We start from the raw sequence: 17,744 nt of genomic DNA, 5'->3' as shown, positions 1-17,744 counted from the left end.
ACAGCAAGTATTATTTTATATATATTTTGCCATTTAAGAAAGGGCAATTAAATTCTTGAACTGGATGATTTTTATTCGCGCTGAATAAAATAAAAGAAATATTTCTAGCAAGTGTATATGACATTCGGATGCATGTGAATAAAGCTTTTGTTGTTTAAATTTGACACATTAACTGCAGCTGTCAAAAATATTTGCATAAAACACGCCTGAAACGTTCAATGGACAGTTAAACATGTTGGAACTGTTGCTATTAATAGTTATATTACTGCCCAGCGCACAGCTTGGCAGCCTCAACTGTACGCTGGACAGACCACCGCTGCAATTTCATCTAGTGCGTGCATGTCAACGCGCTGCGACAAACGAAGCGCTAGCCCTGGAAAATACCTCAACGCTAGAGGATTGCATGGAACTGGCACGAGAGCTGCGTGGATTGGCGCTTAACTATGCACCTGGTGGCGAGCGTGGAGGGCGCAATCTATTGGAGCAGCAGCCACAGAATGCGGATGGCAAGGGTACAGCCCGCAGACGATACATGGATGCGCGACGAGTCTTGAGCGTATTCGAGCAGCCAGGCGAATACTTCAATTGTCATGTGCTGCAGTGTCCACAGAACGTAAGCTTTGCCGGCATGACTAACGACAGTCGCTTTGATTACTATAGCGTTTATGGCAGACCCACAGCACTACAGAATGTGAGCTGTGTAGCCGAAGTGGGTCTCTTTGTAATATTCAAACAGCCCAGCAATTATCTCAATGCTTCCACAGTCTGCAGCAATTCTAGTGAATTTTTCGGCAGCTTGGCACATGTTGTCTCTGAGTTGCGCACAGCTTCGCTAGCACGCTTGCTGCACTCCGAGCAGCTGTCGCCCTTATATCTAGCTTACATAGGCTTACAATACAATCGCAGCATCTCCTTGCAGCCGCTGGATTTTCGCAACGCAGAGCAAGAGAGTTTGCTTTGTTTTCTATACAGAGCTTGGCATGCGGGCTATCCACGTATTAGGTGAGTCTATGTTCATCTGTGCTATATACGCTGCTCAAATTCTCCGTTTGTCATAGCCTAGAAACTAACAGCAGCTGCGTGGCCTTGACGCCACTTGGCACTTGGCAAACTGTAAATTGCGAGCATGAGCTACCCTTCATATGCGAAATACTATTACCTGGCAACACAAGTCAGCACTCACAACTGGATGTGGGTATTAACTCCGCCGTTGAGTGTCTCCATAACTGAATTTAATCATTTGAAGTGCAACACTGTTATTCGCAGCAGTTTATTAGACTTGGCCAATATCGAAACAGAAATATTTTTGAGTTATGTTGTGTTCCAACTCTCTCTCTCTCTCCCCACTTAACACATGGCTTGTAATAAAGTGTAAACTAATGGATTAGTGATACTTGTAGTTCCTGTGCTGTTTCAACTTGCCGTAGTTGATTGCGTAGAAGAATGCCATGCTGGCCACGGTCAACTGGAAGAAGGGTGCAATGCCAGCACGCTTCGGGAACACATACTTGTGATTCCAGCGCCACCAGGCACGGCTGAAAGCACCAGCAATGGCGTTTGGAGTCTTGTTGCGGCGACCAAACCAGGCACCCAACTCGCTCAGTTTAACCTGACCGAAAGGCACATCGGCTGCAAACATAGAATCATATTTATATAAATTATATAAATCGTGCAAAAATCGGTAATACCGCACAAAATCGTGTAGCGAATATTACGTAATTTTCCAAATTTCCTCACCTTTGCCGTAGTAGCGTGCTGGATCGTAAGGTCCATGCACCTTGGGGTTGTACTCAGCTGGATAGTCTCCGAAAGCCATCTCGCTAAGTTAAAAGTAATAATATTTTATATTTTCAGTAAAATTATAAAAGCCTGATTCTTACTCTGCTCGATACTTCAGTATGACTTAGAGATGAACGATTGCTTTTATCGGTAAGGTGGTAGAGATGCCAGAGTTTTGAGTGAAAAACTTGAATGGAAATTTTGCCAATAAGATTTTTTTTATTTCAGAAGTATTTTATTTTAATTCACAAATTAATATACATACACGGCTTTAAACGTAGAAATGGCTAGATCCGACTAAAAATGTTACATTTATGTAAAAGCTGTTATGTTAAAAAGTGCGCACTGTAAATGTTAATTAACAGAAAAACTGAGCTACTTTGATATCAGCGGTGTGGCAACGCCGCTGCAAAGTATATACAGAAATCAAATAAGATTTTTTGCATGCTAAAATCGCGCTTAAATAACGATAATACCAATTAAAATAGCACAAAAAGCGCAATTTCAAGACACTATGAAACTGGAGGAGCTTTTGACAAAGGGCGCATCATCGCCGCAGGACGACGAGGATGATGATGAAAAGGCGGAGTCGAAAACAAAAGCCACAAATGATGGAGGGGGTGAGAATGTTTCTGATGCTGCGGAGGAGGAGTCTACTGAAAAAGAAAGCGCGACTGGTAAGAAAAAAGGCACACGCAAGAAACGCTCGCTCAATTGGGAGGAAGCTGAGCGAGGACTACTACTGGAGGTCATAAAGACCAAAGTCGCCTTTGTGGAAAATCGCAGTGTTGACGCCAAAAGCATAAAAGCCAAGCGTCTCGCCTGGTCGCAAATCACAAAGCAGTAAGTGTCAACCGCCCACTTGTAGCTGAAAAATAGCATTTAATTAGTTTTAAATTACAGATTCAACAATCTCAACTTTCGCCATCGACTGTTGGAGCAAATACAAGTGCAATGGCGCAGCATGAAGAATTCAGCCAAGCGTGAACATCAACAGAAGCACCCCAAGTCGGAGCACTTGGAAGGCATGCGCATGATTGAGTTTATGGAGGAGCTGCAAAAGGATCCAGTAACATCGCGCAGTCAAACACGCAGCGGCACGAATGGTGCAGCTAATCCCGGAAGTGTGCCCTTGAAAAAGGATCTGATCGAAATAGACGAAGATGAGGACATGCCATTGGCCGCTTTGCCCAATTCAACAAATGCCAGCGAGGATACACTCCAAACGTCCACCATTGCTATACCATCACCACCGCCTTCCACCGGTGGCGGCGACTCACAGCAAGAGAATGCACAATCATCAACCCACTCACAATCGGGTACCAGTCGACGTAGACGCACCAAAGCCAAACCGTCGCTTAGCAGTAAGGAAGATGCAGACACCATCGTAGCCACAGCTGACAATGACAAAAGCTCACCAGTGCGAAAAAGGCGACAACGAAATGTATGTATATAAAAATTAAAGCCAATCTGTAATCGACATAAATATATTCCTTATCCACAGCACTCTCAAGCACAGTCAGTGCTCTCGGATGATTTCAAAATTGATTCACCCGAGCATATAAGTACAATTACAACTGCTGCGGTGACTGAGCCTATAAGCCATGTAGAAATAGAGGAAAAGTATAAGCAGCAACTGTTTAAGCTGCTAAAGCAGGCGCGTCTGGCCGAAATGGATTATGCACGCCGTGAACATGAGCAGAAGTTGCGTTTCGAGCAAATGGAGCAAGAGCTTAAGATGTCGTATTACCGCCAGGAGCAGGACCTCAAGCTGCGACATATGCGCGAGGAGCATGATATGCGTCTACGTCAACAGCGACGCGAGCATGAGGCACGTATCAATGTTTACAATGGCGAAGCTCAGCAGCAACTGACACATTCGCAATTAACAATGGGTGGACGTTGTAATACAAAAATGGAATACAATAATGTGCAACAGCAACCGACGACGTCTGCAAGCAGCCACAGCATGGAATCGGCGCTGGCGCTCAATGCCAATTCCTTGGCCTACAACTAAATGTTGTAAAAATACGAATTGCCAGTATTTAGTGGAATCTGTAAAACTTTGAAAACACACACTTAGAATTAGCTTGAAATGCGTTAGCAAAATGTAGCCGAGTCTCTAAAGCTACAGACTAAACGAGATGATTACGAATCTGATTACGAATATGAATACGAAAACTCATGTTGCCACAGACAGGCTGCGGCGTTACTTTTACGCCCTGCCCGGAACTCAAGAAAATGGACTGTTATTTTATTCAACACTCAAGCAACACGGACGCAGACTAAGTGTACACAAGGCATTTTCAATATTAGTATTATAATTGTATCCTGGTAACTATTAAGTAAACTTGAATTTCGAACGCGGTTGTGTTGTTCCCCCTAAAAACCAATATATACTCCTAGCGCATACGTTCCCAACTGATCCCAAAAAAAATATGAACTATCCAGACAGTATTCTATTTATTTTGCCACTGTATTATTTTTACAACAAATTTCCAATACTCAGCTATGTTAAGTTTTCATTTTTATATAATTATATTTGATATATAATTTTTTTTTGTATTATTATACATACTTGCATTAATATATTAATAATAGTTAAACGTCTATGTAGTTGTATTTATATGTCTGTTTATACGCATATAAACTTTTACAATTGTCGTATATAAAATAAGTTTAAAATTTTTTGTAAACTGTACACGATTGTCTTTTAATTCGGATAAAGACAAAGCTCTCGACAATGTATCGAGTATTGTATGTATTCTGAACCTTTGTGTTGTACAGCGCTGTAATATCCTGTCACTATCCTTTAGCTTATTTTAATTATATAATTGTAATGATGGTAAATAAAACAATTAGATAAAGAAAATAACTGAAAAATGAAAAATCCATTTCAACATAGAAGTCTCTTACAGATCAGCGCTATAATCTAAATCATAGTTAACATAGTTCTAAACTAGAATCTATACATAAACATAAAAAAACAAAAATATTAAAAAAAAAAAACAAGCAAAAAAAACCCTATACGAGAAGAAAGACTTTTAGTTGGTCTTTTAACACGCACACACACGTACAAGAAACAAATTTGAGCAGTAAATATGAAGGACTTGGATCTTACCCTTGACTATATGGAAAATGCGAAATTTAATTATATTTACGGTCCTATATTAGCGCATCTGGAATCTCCCTTTACGGAAACTGAGCTGCTTTGCCTATCTATGATCTATCACAAATTTGTGCTGGAAAATGGACCACGAGCCAAGTACATGACTATGCTCCAGTTGAGCAGTATAATTGAACTCATGTTCAAAGTGACAGATCGGGAATTAAACTCTAGTATAGTGTCACGCATTAGCTATGATCCAGATTGTACAGATCCCAAGTACTCGCACGATCGACATTGTAGTCTTCCGCGATTTATTAAAATGTTTTCGATTTACTTTTCCACAGATCTGGAAAAGCGCATGCAATTTGTATTTAGCGTAAGTGTATAATATTCTTAATTAATATATACATTTAATAAAAGCCCAATAGATTTATGACGAAAGCGATCGCGGCTACTTGGATCGTGAGCAAGTTGTTAAATTTGTGGAAAAATTTTTTACTGGTGAAGACGAGGATGAGGTCTTTGAACTACGCACTGTAAGCGCTTGTGAATACTATTTATATGCAGCTATGCTTTAATTTAAACTACTGCAGGATATGCTGGACCTACTTTTTTCCAAATTCGATTTAGACAAGGATATGTTCATTTCAATTGAAGAATATTGTGAAATTGTACGTGCTGAACCAGCGCTGCTGGAATTTCTCGGCCGAGTATTCCCCACACAAACGGAATTGGAAGTTGTTTCAGTGTGTGTTAATCTCTTGTGATTGCAAATGCTCACGGTGAATTGCCAAATTCATTGCACCAACTCACTTCTGGTATTATTCCTATGTAATGACTTTTGTTTTTCACCATGGACATTTCAAAGAAATAAACTGTAAAAAATAAAAAAAAAAAAAGGTAAAGCTCGATATGTACGCGATCAATTGTATATTTTTGCATTTCAAATCATATATGGCGCCGCTCTCTCTCTCTCTCGCTCTCTCGCTACCTCTCCTTAACACACACACACCCACCGAAGGAAAGAAACTGAATTTAAAGCAAAATAACGAAATTTGTCTTCATTTCGTCAATGTCGCCTATTGCTTTTGAATTTCAGTACACTTAGTTACGTCGCAGACAGCGCGACATAGAATTTAAAGGCGCTTAAGTTAAAACTTAGAACTAAGAAGTGCGTGAGCAAGGGGAAGCGCGAAAGTACGAAAGTGTTAGTGTGCGTGCCTGTTTGTATGTATTTACAAATGCATGTGTGTATTTATGTAAAGGCAAAAAGTGCAATAACCGCAATAAGGCAACAAAATAAACTTTGCTTGAAATAAATTTACAATAGAACAAAACAAAGAGTGTGCATCCACAATGTTGTTGCTTTACATGAAATATTCGTTTCTGTTTTGGGTGCTAATTGATAGCAATCAAGGTGATCTTTTGCTGATGCGCAAAATTTCGGAGGACGAGACGCTGCTGCAAGTGGCAAGCTGCACACAGGACTGCCTGCAAGAGAATCGCGCAACATATCCAGTTAAATTGGTATGTTATAATTAATTTATTAACATTAACATACATATATAACTTTGCACTCTTAATAGGGCTTTAATGACTGTCTTGTCGACTGCCAGAATAACAGCAACATTTCTAATGGAACGCAAGTGCACAAGATACAGGAGAACTTTATGTTGAGCCCGGTTTGTCGCACAGAGTCGGAGATTAGCTTTCGCTTTGTCTGGGTGCAGCATAGCATAGCGTCAAAGCAACTAGCGCCAAATGTAATTTACATTATTAAGATTGCAAAAGACGTAAACTTTATAAAAGACACAACGGTTTACTTGGTAAGTTGCAAATAAATACAACTTAATACACTTAATGCATTTGCTTTTAGTCAGATGACAGTTTCTTTACGCTACCGAATTTGCAAAACAATACCAAGTATATGATTACGACGCTGGCAGTGCATGCAGATGGTGCCTACTCGCTCATAGGCATCCAGGAACAATTTGGTACATTACGTGGTGGCTATAAGCCCGACAAAATGGGCTATGTGCAGCTGCGCAGCTTTCAGCAGCAGTCGGACAATTGGCAGCGCCTAGAGGCACAAGTGGAGTGGCAGCCATCAGCAGGTATAGAAATAGAGTTTTGTATTAAAGTAACTCACTTGCTTAATCAATTCTTTTACTTAGATCGCAATTGCTATTTTGACATTTTGTACTACTCTACAAACAGCCAAAGCATGGGCGCTATGATTCCAGTCAATATACGTGATGTGAGTAAATTGCTTCCTCCAAATTGTTTCTCTACTTTTTCTTGCTCTTCCAGCCACGCCAACTCTACACTTACACCATCAGCAATATGAGTTTTGGCGAGCAGTTAAAAGTGGGAGTGCGCACTATTAACGAGAAGAATAATTTGGAGAGTCCAGTGGAATGGATTACAATACAAGCGCCCAATTGCCTTGATTGGTATAACTACAACTACACGCTATGCGGTGAGCCTCATTCTTGCTCCCTTAAACCCAAACTTGCTTACTTGCCTGCATTTTTTAGCGCCACTTAAGCCCAGCAATGTCAGCGTGCAGCAGCTGCACATGCAACAAAATATCTTGGCCTTGAACGTCAGCTGGGCTATGCCCAAATATCTGCCCGATTACTACACGCTGCACATATTCGATCTGCACAAGGACAGCGCTCAGTTCACTTACAGGCTGTCGGGTCAAGCAAACTCATTCTACATTGCCAATGTAACGGTTTTGGGCGCAATCTTTGAACTGCATCTCACAGCTCATTCAGAGGGTGGGCTTAATGCTACTTCTGTGCTAATCAGCAAGGATCCCATGGTGACCTGGCAACAAAAGTTAAGCATCTATATAGACGGCAGTCTGGGCAAGCTGCTACTCTTTCTCTTGATACCCATTTGCTGCATTGCTGTGCTCTGCTCGCTGACTCTGTGCAAGCAGAAGGAGCTCAAGGATTGCGAACAGTTGGAAACCAAGGATTTGAAGAGTGCGCCAAATCTAGCTGCGGACTTTCACTTGTCGCTACTTAACGAAAGCAGCTTATTGGCCACGCTCTCCGTGGACGAGCACTTTGACGATGAGCTGGAAGTGGAGCCACATGATGTTTTACTGCAGGACGTGCTAGGTGAGGGCGCCTTTGGTTTGGTGCGTCGTGGCATTTACCAGCAGCGCCAGGTGGCCGTCAAGCTGCTCAAGGTTGAGCGCAATGCGGAGGATGTGCAGGCTTTCAAGCGCGAAATACAAATGCTCAAGGCTTTGGGCAGGCATCCAAACATAGTTGGCATTGTGGGCTACTCCACCAGAAGCAGCGAGCACATGATGCTGCTGACCGAATACTGCGGTCTGGGTAGTCTGCAAAGCTTTCTACGGTGAGTCAGGTTAAAACTTAAGCAATAAGTTGTTTAATATATTTAAATAATTGCAGCAATGAATGGAAGTTTCGTCAGGAGTGCAAGAATCTTAATCAGCAGCTACCAGCAACAACTGTAAATGACTCACAGCAGTCTTTACCCACACAACCATTGAAGCATTTGGAATTTCATACACGCATTGAAGAGATAAATTGTTCCATGCTGTCCACGCTGCTGGAGGAAACCGAATCGGAAGCAGAAGCCGCCACAGACACTGGCGTTAAGATTTTTAATGCTGCAGCAAATAAGGGCTATGGATTGCACGATATAGAAAATGTTGATGGCAATTTAATGCAGCCTACTAATCCTGTCAAGAATCGCGCTGTTAGCTTCGAGAATCGCGAATATTTTTGTACACCGCAGCCTGAGAGTCAAAATAAGACGTTACGAGAGCCACTTACAGATGCAGATCTCTTGGATATAGCACAACAGGTGGCCGTTGGCATGGTGAGCATGATCTGCCTTTACTGCTTGAATTTATTTTCTATATTTACTGTTGCAGGATTTTCTGGCTCAGAACAAGATTGTGCATCGCGACCTGGCAGCACGTAATGTGCTCATTTCACTCGATCGCACCGCCAAGATTGCCGACTTTGGGTGAGCTTAAGTTTAAACTTATTACAATATCATGAGTGTTATGTTCTTTTTTTGATTGCAGCCTAAGCCGTGATGTTTACCATGAGAATGTCTATCGCAAGTCTGGGGGCAGTGGCAAGCTGCCCATCAAGTGGCTGGCCCTGGAATCGCTCACCCATCAGGTGTACACCAGCCAGAGCGATGTGTAAGTAATTTTGGTTGCAGAATTTACTCAGCTCATCTTATTTTACTTTATAGTTGGTCCTTTGGCGTGCTGCTGTATGAGATTAGCACGTTGGGTGGGATTCCGTATCCCTCCATCTCACCTGGAGATCTGCTGCAGCTGCTGCGTCAGGGCCAACGCATGAAGCAGCCCGAGAACTGCTCAGATGAAATGTGAGTAGCTTTGCTACCATTTATTTTTATGCAACTGATGTATTTGCCTTTTGCAGGTTTGCCTTGATGAACAACTGCTGGTGCTCCATACCAGCGAACAGACCCACATTTGGCGAACTCAAGCAACAACTGGACATCATGCTGCTTGCCACCAAGCAGCTGCCACAGCGTCTGCATCAGCAGAGTATCAGTACTGCTCCAGATGCATTAAATAATATGCACAGCCGAGTGGAGCAACTGCCGCCAGATGATAGACACTATTTGCAACCCTTGCACTAGCATTGACCCTAAATTTAAAACTGTAAAGTGTGTTTATTTGTAATTACAGTGCAATACCTTCTAAGTAGTTGTTAATGTAAAATTGAACAAAGCCAAGTAGCTGCAAAACATTTATAAATATTAGACTAGCAACACTAAATAGTTAAATTTATTTGGAAACAATTTTATAGTAAAGAAAGCTTATACAAGATACAAGCTGGACACCAAGGAGCGACAGTTGGACACAATGCTCATCGAATTTAAATTGTTGAAGCGGCTAAAGAAAATACTTGTACAATTAGTTTTCGAAGAGACTCTCGGCACTTTTTCGTTTAATCCAATTCAAATTGATCTTTTACATACTTTTTTAAATCAATTTATAAAGTTTTATACTTTGATTAAAGTAGCCTTTTAGTTCTCAACTTTTTTTAATTTAAATAACATCAAATTTGGTTGTGAAAATTCCTAAAAAAAATTTTTAATAACACAACTTAAAGATGTGCCAGCAGTGCCGCCGTATGTATTCGACGAATCGCCGGACAGTGCCGTATACCCATCCGCCGTTCCAGCTGCCAGAGAAATCCGGTGACTGCCACTTACCGCATATGCGAGAGTTCGACTTGCCAAAGCCAGAGAAGCCAGTTGAACGTAACAATGACAGCGAGAAGCAGCTCTGCAAGTATATATCAGATCTATATTGTGATGTGGTAACCGCCAGCAAGCGGCAAGCGAAGAAGCCGGAAGAGGAGGCCAAGCAGCTGCTTAAATTAGCAGCGGCTAAGCAAGCCAAGGAGAAGGCGCTTGCTAGAAAATTACGAAAACAACGCGCAGTTTGTGAGCAGTTGTCAATGCAGTTTGGCGGAGCCGCTGCAATGCGCCGGCCAAAGTCAAGTAGAGAAACAATTGTTGTTAGCGAACAGCAGCGAAAGTTAAGTGTTGATCTAGCTGCGCCCAGCTGTGAAACTCTTGACAACAAACTAGCCTGGACATGGACAGCCAAGGTGCAAAGTGAATTCAGAGCTTAAGTCAATTGCACTTTCGATAGTTGTGTTATCAATAATGAAATTGCTTAATTAAATAGTTGTTTGCCTAGCTAAGTGAATACAATTGTTTTTGTCTGACTGTGGAATTTGTGGAAACATTTTAATATGGTGCATTAAACAGCGCCACAAAACATTAAACATTAAGAATTAGTGTTGAATTATAATAACATTGTCAGGTTCGATGTATTTTAGTAAGAACTAAATTTGCTGGTGTCTTAGGCAAGCATAAAACTGAAACTAAATCACAATTTATCAAAACAATGTTTATACTTTAAAGTATTTTCTTTACAATGGGAGTTTTGTGCACAGGTTTCTCAACTAATTATTAAACAACTTATGAAAATATACATATTTCTATATATATAAGTGAATAGCTTTGCATTATATGTAATATATTTTACATAGACTCTTTGGACTGCTAGCGCCAGCTGCTGCCTCAGTTACGACTATAGCCCAGGCCGAGTATGTTGCGTGCCTGTAAAAAAACAAATAAATCTACAGTTGTTAACAATTGTTTAAAGGGCAGACCGTTATAAACGCCGAGTTGAATGAGCGTTGAAATGTATGCGTCATGCCCTCAGTTTGTGCCAAAGCCATTTGCAGCTGCACTGCCTCATCCATGCGATTCTTTAAGAACTCCCAAGTCTGCGCATGTCCTGGCGATGTATCCTGCAGCATATAAAGCTCCGTCATTTTCATTATGGTAGCCAGACCAATGCGACGTGTGTACCAGCCAAACTGCAAGAGTTAAACATTCAAGTAACAAGCCTGACTCTCTATTATCATTAAACTTACATCCACAGAGCGATCTCCAGAGTAATAGCAGATGTCATCGACCAGCGTTAGCACCTGCGCCAGCGCCGTTGAAGCATGTTGTGGTTGCGCTATCAGCGCCATTGCCTGTGGCCACTGCGTCTTGTACGGCACTAGCATCTCCAGTCGCTGACGCACAGCCTCCACTAGAAACTCCAACGGATTGCTAATCTCACTTTGTCCATTATTTGTCTGTTGCTGCAGTGACTTCACCAGCTGCGCATTGCACTGGCCATTAAAGTGGGACACAAGCGCAAAGCCACCTTCAGGAAACATGCCATGCACCACGCTGGGATAGCCACACTGCTCGGCGCCCAACACTATGGCCTGCTTGGACCAGCCATGCTGTGGCACATGCTGCAGTGCAGCATCGAGTATTTTGTTGCGTACTTCAGCCACTTTGGCGTGCTTAGCCGCTTCCTCGGCATCATGTGTGTGTTGCTGCTGCTGCTGTTGATCCCCGCCAGCGCCAGCAGCGCCGCCTGCATCAGCTTGTGTAGTTTGTGATAACAGCGCCTGCTCTGCAGCATCACGTTCACGCTCGCGCTCCTCCTCGCGTGCACGAAAATCCTCTAGCTTGGATTTGTCTGTATCTTTGGCATAACTGCGACTCCAGGTGGACGTTAACGGCAATTGCGGTGGGCCATGCAAACGCGAACAAATCTGTGTGTCTGTAAAAAAAAAATTGAGAGGGTGAGAAATATGTGAGCAATTGCCATTCATTGCTTCAAATGCAATTAATAATTTAATTACAATCTTATAAAGATAACAATAGGTAATTGTTATTATTGCTTCAAAAATATTTCCTCATTAAATGCTTCACTGCGTTTTAGTGCTAGTTAAGTTTTAGCCTTTGTTGTGTTAGCTTCTTCCTCCTTGACTTCGTTTGGTCTAATTGCTTCTACAAAAGCTTGAAGGTCAACTTAAAGCACAACAGTGCTGCACTCTCTGCCCGCCGAGCTGCGCAATTAATTAGCATGAGTTAGGCTCCAAGAGCAATTAGCACCTGCAAACAGAAACTAAGCCAAGTCAAAAGTGAATCCCAAAAAACCAACCCACAAAGTTTTGTTTACACTTTGATGTTTTTTTTCATTTTACTTTCGTTTTAAACATAAAAATATATTTATAAGTGTTGGGATCTATTTATGCTTCTATGTCCATGGGCTGCTGCATGGGTTGCACTTTGCGTTTGGCTGCGCTGTGCTCCAAACTGTCGCTGGCCAGCAAATAGAGCACGCGCAGTGATTCCAAGCCAGTTATAGAGCCGGCCAGTACCTCCAGCTTCTCCTCGCGTCCCAGGTCGGGCAGATTGCCAGCAGCATCGCCTTCGCCAGCCATGCCGCTGTTGTTAATGTTGACAGCCAGCATATTAAGCTGCTGCTGCATGAGCTCATCATCCGATGCGCTTTGGCCATTCTTGACGCGCTCCTTGTAAGCCTTGTAGTGCGCCAGGCTAAAGTCAAGCGCCTTAGCCAGTGGCTGCAGCAAACGCTGCTCAATCTCCGGCAGGGCATGCCAAAAGCCCGTGCGATTTGTCATATCCGCACGCGCAAAGTAACGCAGCAGGTTCAATGCATTGGACAGACTGACTGCATGCGTAAGCAGATCCGATTTGACATCCTTGGGCAGCACGCAGATGCACTGCAGCAGTAAGGCGCGGAATTGCGCACCACAGTAAACCTCAGGCAAGGGCTCGTCATGCTGCAGCGCAGCAGCAACTAGATCCTTATAAATGCCCGCCAGATAGCCCCGGATGCCATCATGTTGCAGCGTCTTCAGCAGATTTTTGAGTATGAAATACTTGGCGCTATGCTCAAAAGCGAGTATATAATGCTGCAGCAGCTGCAGGCCCAGCTGGCGTATGGACTCCTGTGGCGAGTAGCCTGTAATCTTGCAAAGCGCCTCGCAGTAACGCTTGTGCACCTCCAGATCCAGTGAGCTCTGTGGCACGGGCTGTGAGAGTTGGCTCAGCATATAGGCATTCAAGCGTAGACCACAGTGCTGCAATGGCGGCTCTGGCTGCTCGAGCAGCACTGTTACCAAATACAGACTGGACTCGAAGAGATAAAGTGGCGCATAGATCTTGGGCGCAGTGGACGGCATAAGTTGGGCAACAAACAGCGCATGATAGTACATGGCTAAAGCAGTCAAAGGCAGCTTCTCATCTATAAGAAACATGTTCTGGCAGCTCATCTCGTAGACACCTTTGGCTGCGTCCAGGCGTCGTTGCCAGCGCACGCGCTGTTCCACCAGACCGAGCAGTGCATACGGATCACCCAGCAGTTGTGCCACATCCTTGGTTATGCTTGCCACCAGCTGTTGCACATAACTTTGTGACTTGCCTGCCCTTGAACGCGCTGCCAAGTAATGTTGTTGCGTCTGCTCCGGGCGCAAGCGATACGAATTCCGTTGACACTTGTGTGCTTGTCCAGGCTGCAGTTGTCGCCGTGGCGCATTGTCCAATTCCAGCAACGCCAGCGGTTTGTCCATTAGCTGCAGCAGAAAGCAGCAAAACACATTGCGGCGGCTCTGCCCGCACTGACGGAAAATATGCGTGCTTTTGTCCTGCTGCAGTATGTCCTTGATGAGCGGCTCATAACATAAGCCTACGGTGATATAGTGCGCCAGCATGTCCTCCACTTGTGCATCCTGCTCCAGCAGCAGCGCCTGCTGCTCGTCATAGCCCTCGCTTAGATATGCGGGGAGCGGCAGCTCACGCAGTCGCGTCGTCACCGAGGCTAGACACCATTCCAACGCCTGGGGCTTATTGCTGCCATGTCGTTTCAACACTACTTGCAATGCACGCAGATAAGCTGAGAATATGGCTATGCTGCTGCTTTCCTCAATCTTCTCCATTAACTCGAGCATCAGCGGCTCCAGGGGCGCATACTCTGCCAGCAGCTTGAGCAGCTCATTGACGCAGTCAAACTTAGACGCATCCAGGATATTAACATCATCCGTTAAATTGGGCGCGCACACTTCGTTATACAAGTCCAATGCAATTGCAGGCATATGCGGTAGATTCTTGGCCGCCTCCGCAGGGCTTTGAAATAACACTTTGATGCCATCGTAGGCACGCTCAAGCAGCAACCTTTTTATAAGACGCAGTAAGTTATCCGCTGCTTCCGTTTCTATTTCCATTTTTATATTATGTTTAATTTATGCACACTTTATTTAAAACGATTTTAACTGAAAAATTCTAGCTCAACTCTACCGGCAGCGGCGGCATCATCGTCAAACACACATTCCTTGACGCACAAATCAGAGTAAAAACAGCTGTTTGACTTTGAATATTTCGTAATGTGTGTGTGCATAAGGCGGCCGCGACATTGCGAAATAAATATGCACGTGGGTCCTAATTGATTATTAGGTAGCAAAAATTTACTTACTTAGTGGCAGTACAAATTTCTGCAGCCGTAACAACTTTTGCAAACAGCGCACATTTGCCATTTTTCGCGGAATAAAAACTAAAAATATTACTATTTTTAACAACCCTATATAACAGTGTTGCTCAAAGCTCAATAAGTAACGTGCTAATTTAGCGTATTAAATACTGCAATAAAATACTATTTTGCAGCAATGGCAAAAATCTTTTTTAATTCGAGTCTTCACGACAAGATATTATTTGGCAATCTTTCTGGCTAATTTTGTATGGAGCTTAACTTTTTTTCGCTTATAATTTAGCTTGTTAGTATTTCTAAGCGTGAAAAGCTTGCTCGTCAGCTGTTCAGACGCTCACGCGCGCATCTCTAAAAACCACCCACTTCTCCGCACATAAACAGACGGCTTTTATTGTTAGCGGCGCATTTATAAAGATGGTGGATATTAACCAAGAAGTGGCATTAATTGAGCCTAAGATAACGCAGCAGCAGCTGGAACAGTATCTAGAGGCTGCACGCATACTCTTGGTGCTCTTGGAGAATATAATCAGCCAGCCCAACAACCTTAAGTTTCGCAACATTCACTTGGATAACAAAGCGATTAAAGAAAAGCTCTTGTCATTGCCAGACAGTGATCGGCTGTTGAATGCCATTGGCTTCAAGCGAATGTCCAACTCGGGGGTTTACACGCTGCCCGTGGAGGTGCCACTGCAGACGGTGCAAAAGTATCGTGATGCTTTATTTCAGCGAAGAAAAGCCTGGTTAGAAGGTGCAATGCCGAAAGGTACGTTTTAAATGGCTTATTGTTATGCGCATTATATTGATTTTCTTTTGTTCAGCTATGCCTAAAACAGAGGACAAGCTGGAGAAGAGCACTACCAGCAGCAAGAACATTACCACCACCGCACCACGCTATGTAACACCCTCAAAGCCGTATAAGCAACGCGTCAGCTTTCCACGCATGTTGGTGAGTGTGCAGCGCAATTAAACTAAAAAAATAATTAATTTGTTCATGTCCCGACAGCGCACAAAGAATCGCTTTTTAATAACGCTGGAGCTGTTTAGCGATGAGGTCATGCAGTATGAGGATGAGGCGCTGCTGGCCCACGGCCGCAGTATCATACCTGTGGAAGAGTTAACTCAAAATGCCAGTTGTAAGCTTTTAGAGGTTCACGAACTGATGGCTGCGGGCGAGTATGATCAGCCGGAGCCTTGCATACGCGATCTGCTGCTGGTGGAGCTGGTCAATTGGTTCAATACACAGTTCTTCACGTGGGTCAACAATATACCTTGCACTGTCTGCGGCAGCGAGGACTCCAAGCTGCGTCGCAAGCAAACCGAAAACGATGTGCGTGTCGAGGTTACGTTATGCTGCGGCCAGGAGACCAAATTCTATCGCTACAACGACATCGCACAGCTGCTGGTATCGCGTCAAGGACGCTGCGGCGAATTTGCCAATTGCTTTACATTCTTCTGCCGCTGCTTGGACTACGATGCGCGCATGGTCTACTCGCATTTTGATCATGTGTGGACTGAGGTATACTCCGAGGCACAAAACCGCTGGCTGCATGTGGATCCCTCTGATAATGTGGTGGATTCGCCGCTCATGTACCAACATGGCTGGAAACGTGGCATAGACTATGTGCTTGCCTACTCACGTGACGATGTGCAGGATGTCACCTGGCGCTATACGAACAATCATAAGCACGTACGGGAGACCCGTTTGCTATGCAGCGAACAGGAGCTCGTTGAGACGCTCAATGAAATAAGAGCAAAGCGTCAAATCAACTGCAGCGCCGAGCGCAAAAAGTATCTAAGTCAACGCAATCTGTTCGAGGTCATTGCCATGACACTGGAACGGTAAGCAATGTGCATAATGTAAGTTTGCAATACTAAATAAATTTTCTAATTGCGCAGCACGCCAACGGAGAACGAGTTGAAGGGCAGAAGCTCGGGCAGCTTGTCATGGCGACAATCTCGTGGCGAGCATACGTTCACCAATGTAAGCTGCTACTACTGACGCTGTTAATTGGCTTTGTTTTAAATTTTTTTGTTTATGCGTAGATATTTGTATTTAAACCCAATGCCAGCGAGTTGGAGCGTCGTGAATTTAATCTACGCTACAGCTGTGCGAATGACACATACGAACGTTATAGCAAAGGTACAAAATTTTTTATCATTTCATGCTAGATAATGAGCACTTATAATTAATGTGAATTTGATTTGCAGATGGCGCTGTGCTAGAAACTCACAAGACTTGGCAGAGCGCACAATTTGCTTCGAACAATATCTTTCGCAAAGTGGAGCGGGATTGGAAGGTTGTCTACTTGGCGCGCTTGGGTAGTTGTTAATCCAAAATTTATAATTGCTTGTATTAATTACTGTCTTTGTTTTCAGAGGATACGCAAAGTGCTGAGATTAGCTGGAAATTCGACTTTAGTGCAACAAATTTAAAAGTTAAATCACACAAATTAACATTTGATACGAAAACCTTTGGTGAAGGCAAAATTGATTGGAGCATAGAGACGAGCGCTGGCAATTCATGCATAGAGAATGCGCAGGAATTCCAAATTGTGGCCAAATTAAGCGGCGGCAAAGGTGATGTAGCCTGGCAGCATGCGCAGCTTTTCAGGCAGAGCCTCAACTCGAAGGAATATCCATTTGATTTGCAGCTTGAGCTACACTAAATGATTCCAAAAACTAACATTTAAATTCTATTTAAAACAAACGTATACAAAATTATATATTGATTCCAGTGGGAAATCCATAAAATTTTAGCTCACACTAAATTAGTTTATACACTTTACATAAGACGAGCAAACGATTGTTTGAAAAATTTACCTACTACCTGCATTAATGCCAATTCAGTTTTTATATTTTTTAATTTTTATTTGTAACACTGATTCAAAATCAAATGCAAACGATGTAGATTAAAAATATGCAAATTAATAAAAACAAAATCTATCTTTTTTA

General features: G+C 43.1%; 8 protein-coding genes across 10 annotated transcripts; 5 read left to right on the top strand and 3 right to left on the bottom strand.

Moving 5' to 3' along the window:
* The first annotated feature begins 60 nt into the window (after window positions 1-60).
* Window positions 61-1,250, top strand: LOC108596279. Its single transcript, XM_017981852.1, has 2 exons — window positions 61-1,002; window positions 1,059-1,250. The coding sequence occupies exons 1-2, from the start codon at window positions 233-235 to the stop codon at window positions 1,228-1,230; spliced, it is 942 nt and encodes a 313-aa protein (XP_017837341.1). The 5' UTR covers window positions 61-232; the 3' UTR covers window positions 1,231-1,250.
* LOC108596280 (putative ATP synthase subunit f, mitochondrial) lies at window positions 1,240-1,959 on the bottom strand. Its single transcript, XM_017981853.1, has 3 exons — window positions 1,881-1,959; window positions 1,738-1,820; window positions 1,240-1,629 (listed from the first exon to the last, which is right to left on the bottom strand). The coding sequence occupies exons 2-3, from the start codon at window positions 1,814-1,816 to the stop codon at window positions 1,385-1,387; spliced, it is 324 nt and encodes a 107-aa protein (XP_017837342.1). The 5' UTR covers window positions 1,817-1,820; window positions 1,881-1,959; the 3' UTR covers window positions 1,240-1,384.
* Window positions 1,960-2,077: 118 nt separating this feature from the next.
* On the top strand, window positions 2,078-4,270 carry LOC108596276. Its single transcript, XM_017981848.1, has 3 exons — window positions 2,078-2,622; window positions 2,683-3,223; window positions 3,284-4,270. The coding sequence occupies exons 1-3, from the start codon at window positions 2,294-2,296 to the stop codon at window positions 3,794-3,796; spliced, it is 1,383 nt and encodes a 460-aa protein (XP_017837337.1). The 5' UTR covers window positions 2,078-2,293; the 3' UTR covers window positions 3,797-4,270.
* Window positions 4,271-4,758: 488 nt separating this feature from the next.
* LOC108595656 (neurocalcin homolog) lies at window positions 4,759-5,773 on the top strand. 3 transcript variants are annotated; one of them, XM_017980933.1, is made up of 4 exons: window positions 5,048-5,164; window positions 5,233-5,264; window positions 5,317-5,424; window positions 5,482-5,773. In XM_017980933.1, the coding sequence occupies exons 1-4, from the start codon at window positions 5,140-5,142 to the stop codon at window positions 5,653-5,655; spliced, it is 339 nt and encodes a 112-aa protein (XP_017836422.1). In that variant the 5' UTR covers window positions 5,048-5,139; the 3' UTR covers window positions 5,656-5,773. The 3 variants fall into 3 exon arrangements, with proteins under 3 accessions (XP_017836421.1, XP_017836420.1, XP_017836422.1); XM_017980932.2 differs by having other exon boundaries at window positions 4,759-5,264; window positions 5,309-5,424; window positions 5,482-5,605; XM_017980931.2 differs by having other exon boundaries at window positions 4,760-5,264.
* Window positions 5,774-6,244: 471 nt separating this feature from the next.
* LOC108594671 (tyrosine-protein kinase receptor torso) lies at window positions 6,245-9,777 on the top strand. Its single transcript, XM_017979812.1, has 11 exons — window positions 6,245-6,415; window positions 6,475-6,714; window positions 6,765-7,002; window positions 7,063-7,145; window positions 7,199-7,367; window positions 7,426-8,263; window positions 8,320-8,752; window positions 8,808-8,902; window positions 8,964-9,086; window positions 9,140-9,277; window positions 9,334-9,777. Exons 1-11 carry the CDS (start codon window positions 6,245-6,247, stop codon window positions 9,554-9,556), a joined length of 2,751 nt encoding a protein of 916 aa, XP_017835301.1. The 3' UTR covers window positions 9,557-9,777.
* A 1,151-nt stretch (window positions 9,778-10,928) lies between these two features.
* On the bottom strand, window positions 10,929-14,884 carry LOC108596942 (ubiquinone biosynthesis protein COQ9, mitochondrial). The gene is made up of 4 exons (XM_017983180.1): window positions 14,781-14,884; window positions 11,374-12,062; window positions 11,107-11,316; window positions 10,929-11,053 (listed from the first exon to the last, which is right to left on the bottom strand). Exons 1-4 carry the CDS (start codon window positions 14,839-14,841, stop codon window positions 11,015-11,017), a joined length of 999 nt encoding a protein of 332 aa, XP_017838669.1. The 5' UTR covers window positions 14,842-14,884; the 3' UTR covers window positions 10,929-11,014.
* On the bottom strand, window positions 12,493-14,613 carry LOC108596940. Its single transcript, XM_017983178.1, has one exon. The coding sequence runs from the start codon at window positions 14,530-14,532 to the stop codon at window positions 12,535-12,537; it is 1,998 nt and encodes a 665-aa protein (XP_017838667.1). The 5' UTR covers window positions 14,533-14,613; the 3' UTR covers window positions 12,493-12,534.
* Window positions 14,885-15,126: 242 nt separating the features above from the next.
* Window positions 15,127-17,676, top strand: LOC108596941 (peptide-N(4)-(N-acetyl-beta-glucosaminyl)asparagine amidase). Its single transcript, XM_017983179.2, has 7 exons — window positions 15,127-15,555; window positions 15,611-15,738; window positions 15,796-16,631; window positions 16,689-16,773; window positions 16,836-16,932; window positions 17,001-17,111; window positions 17,169-17,676. The coding sequence occupies exons 1-7, from the start codon at window positions 15,207-15,209 to the stop codon at window positions 17,456-17,458; spliced, it is 1,896 nt and encodes a 631-aa protein (XP_017838668.1). The 5' UTR covers window positions 15,127-15,206; the 3' UTR covers window positions 17,459-17,676.
* Window positions 17,677-17,744: the final 68 nt, after the last annotated feature.

This window comes from Drosophila busckii, chromosome 2R (assembly GCF_011750605.1).
Source record: "Drosophila busckii strain San Diego stock center, stock number 13000-0081.31 chromosome 2R, ASM1175060v1, whole genome shotgun sequence".
NCBI lineage: Eukaryota > Metazoa > Arthropoda > Insecta > Diptera > Drosophilidae > Drosophila > Drosophila busckii.
Note: the sequence above shows the minus strand (reverse complement) of the source record. Positions and strands in the feature narration are given on the sequence as shown.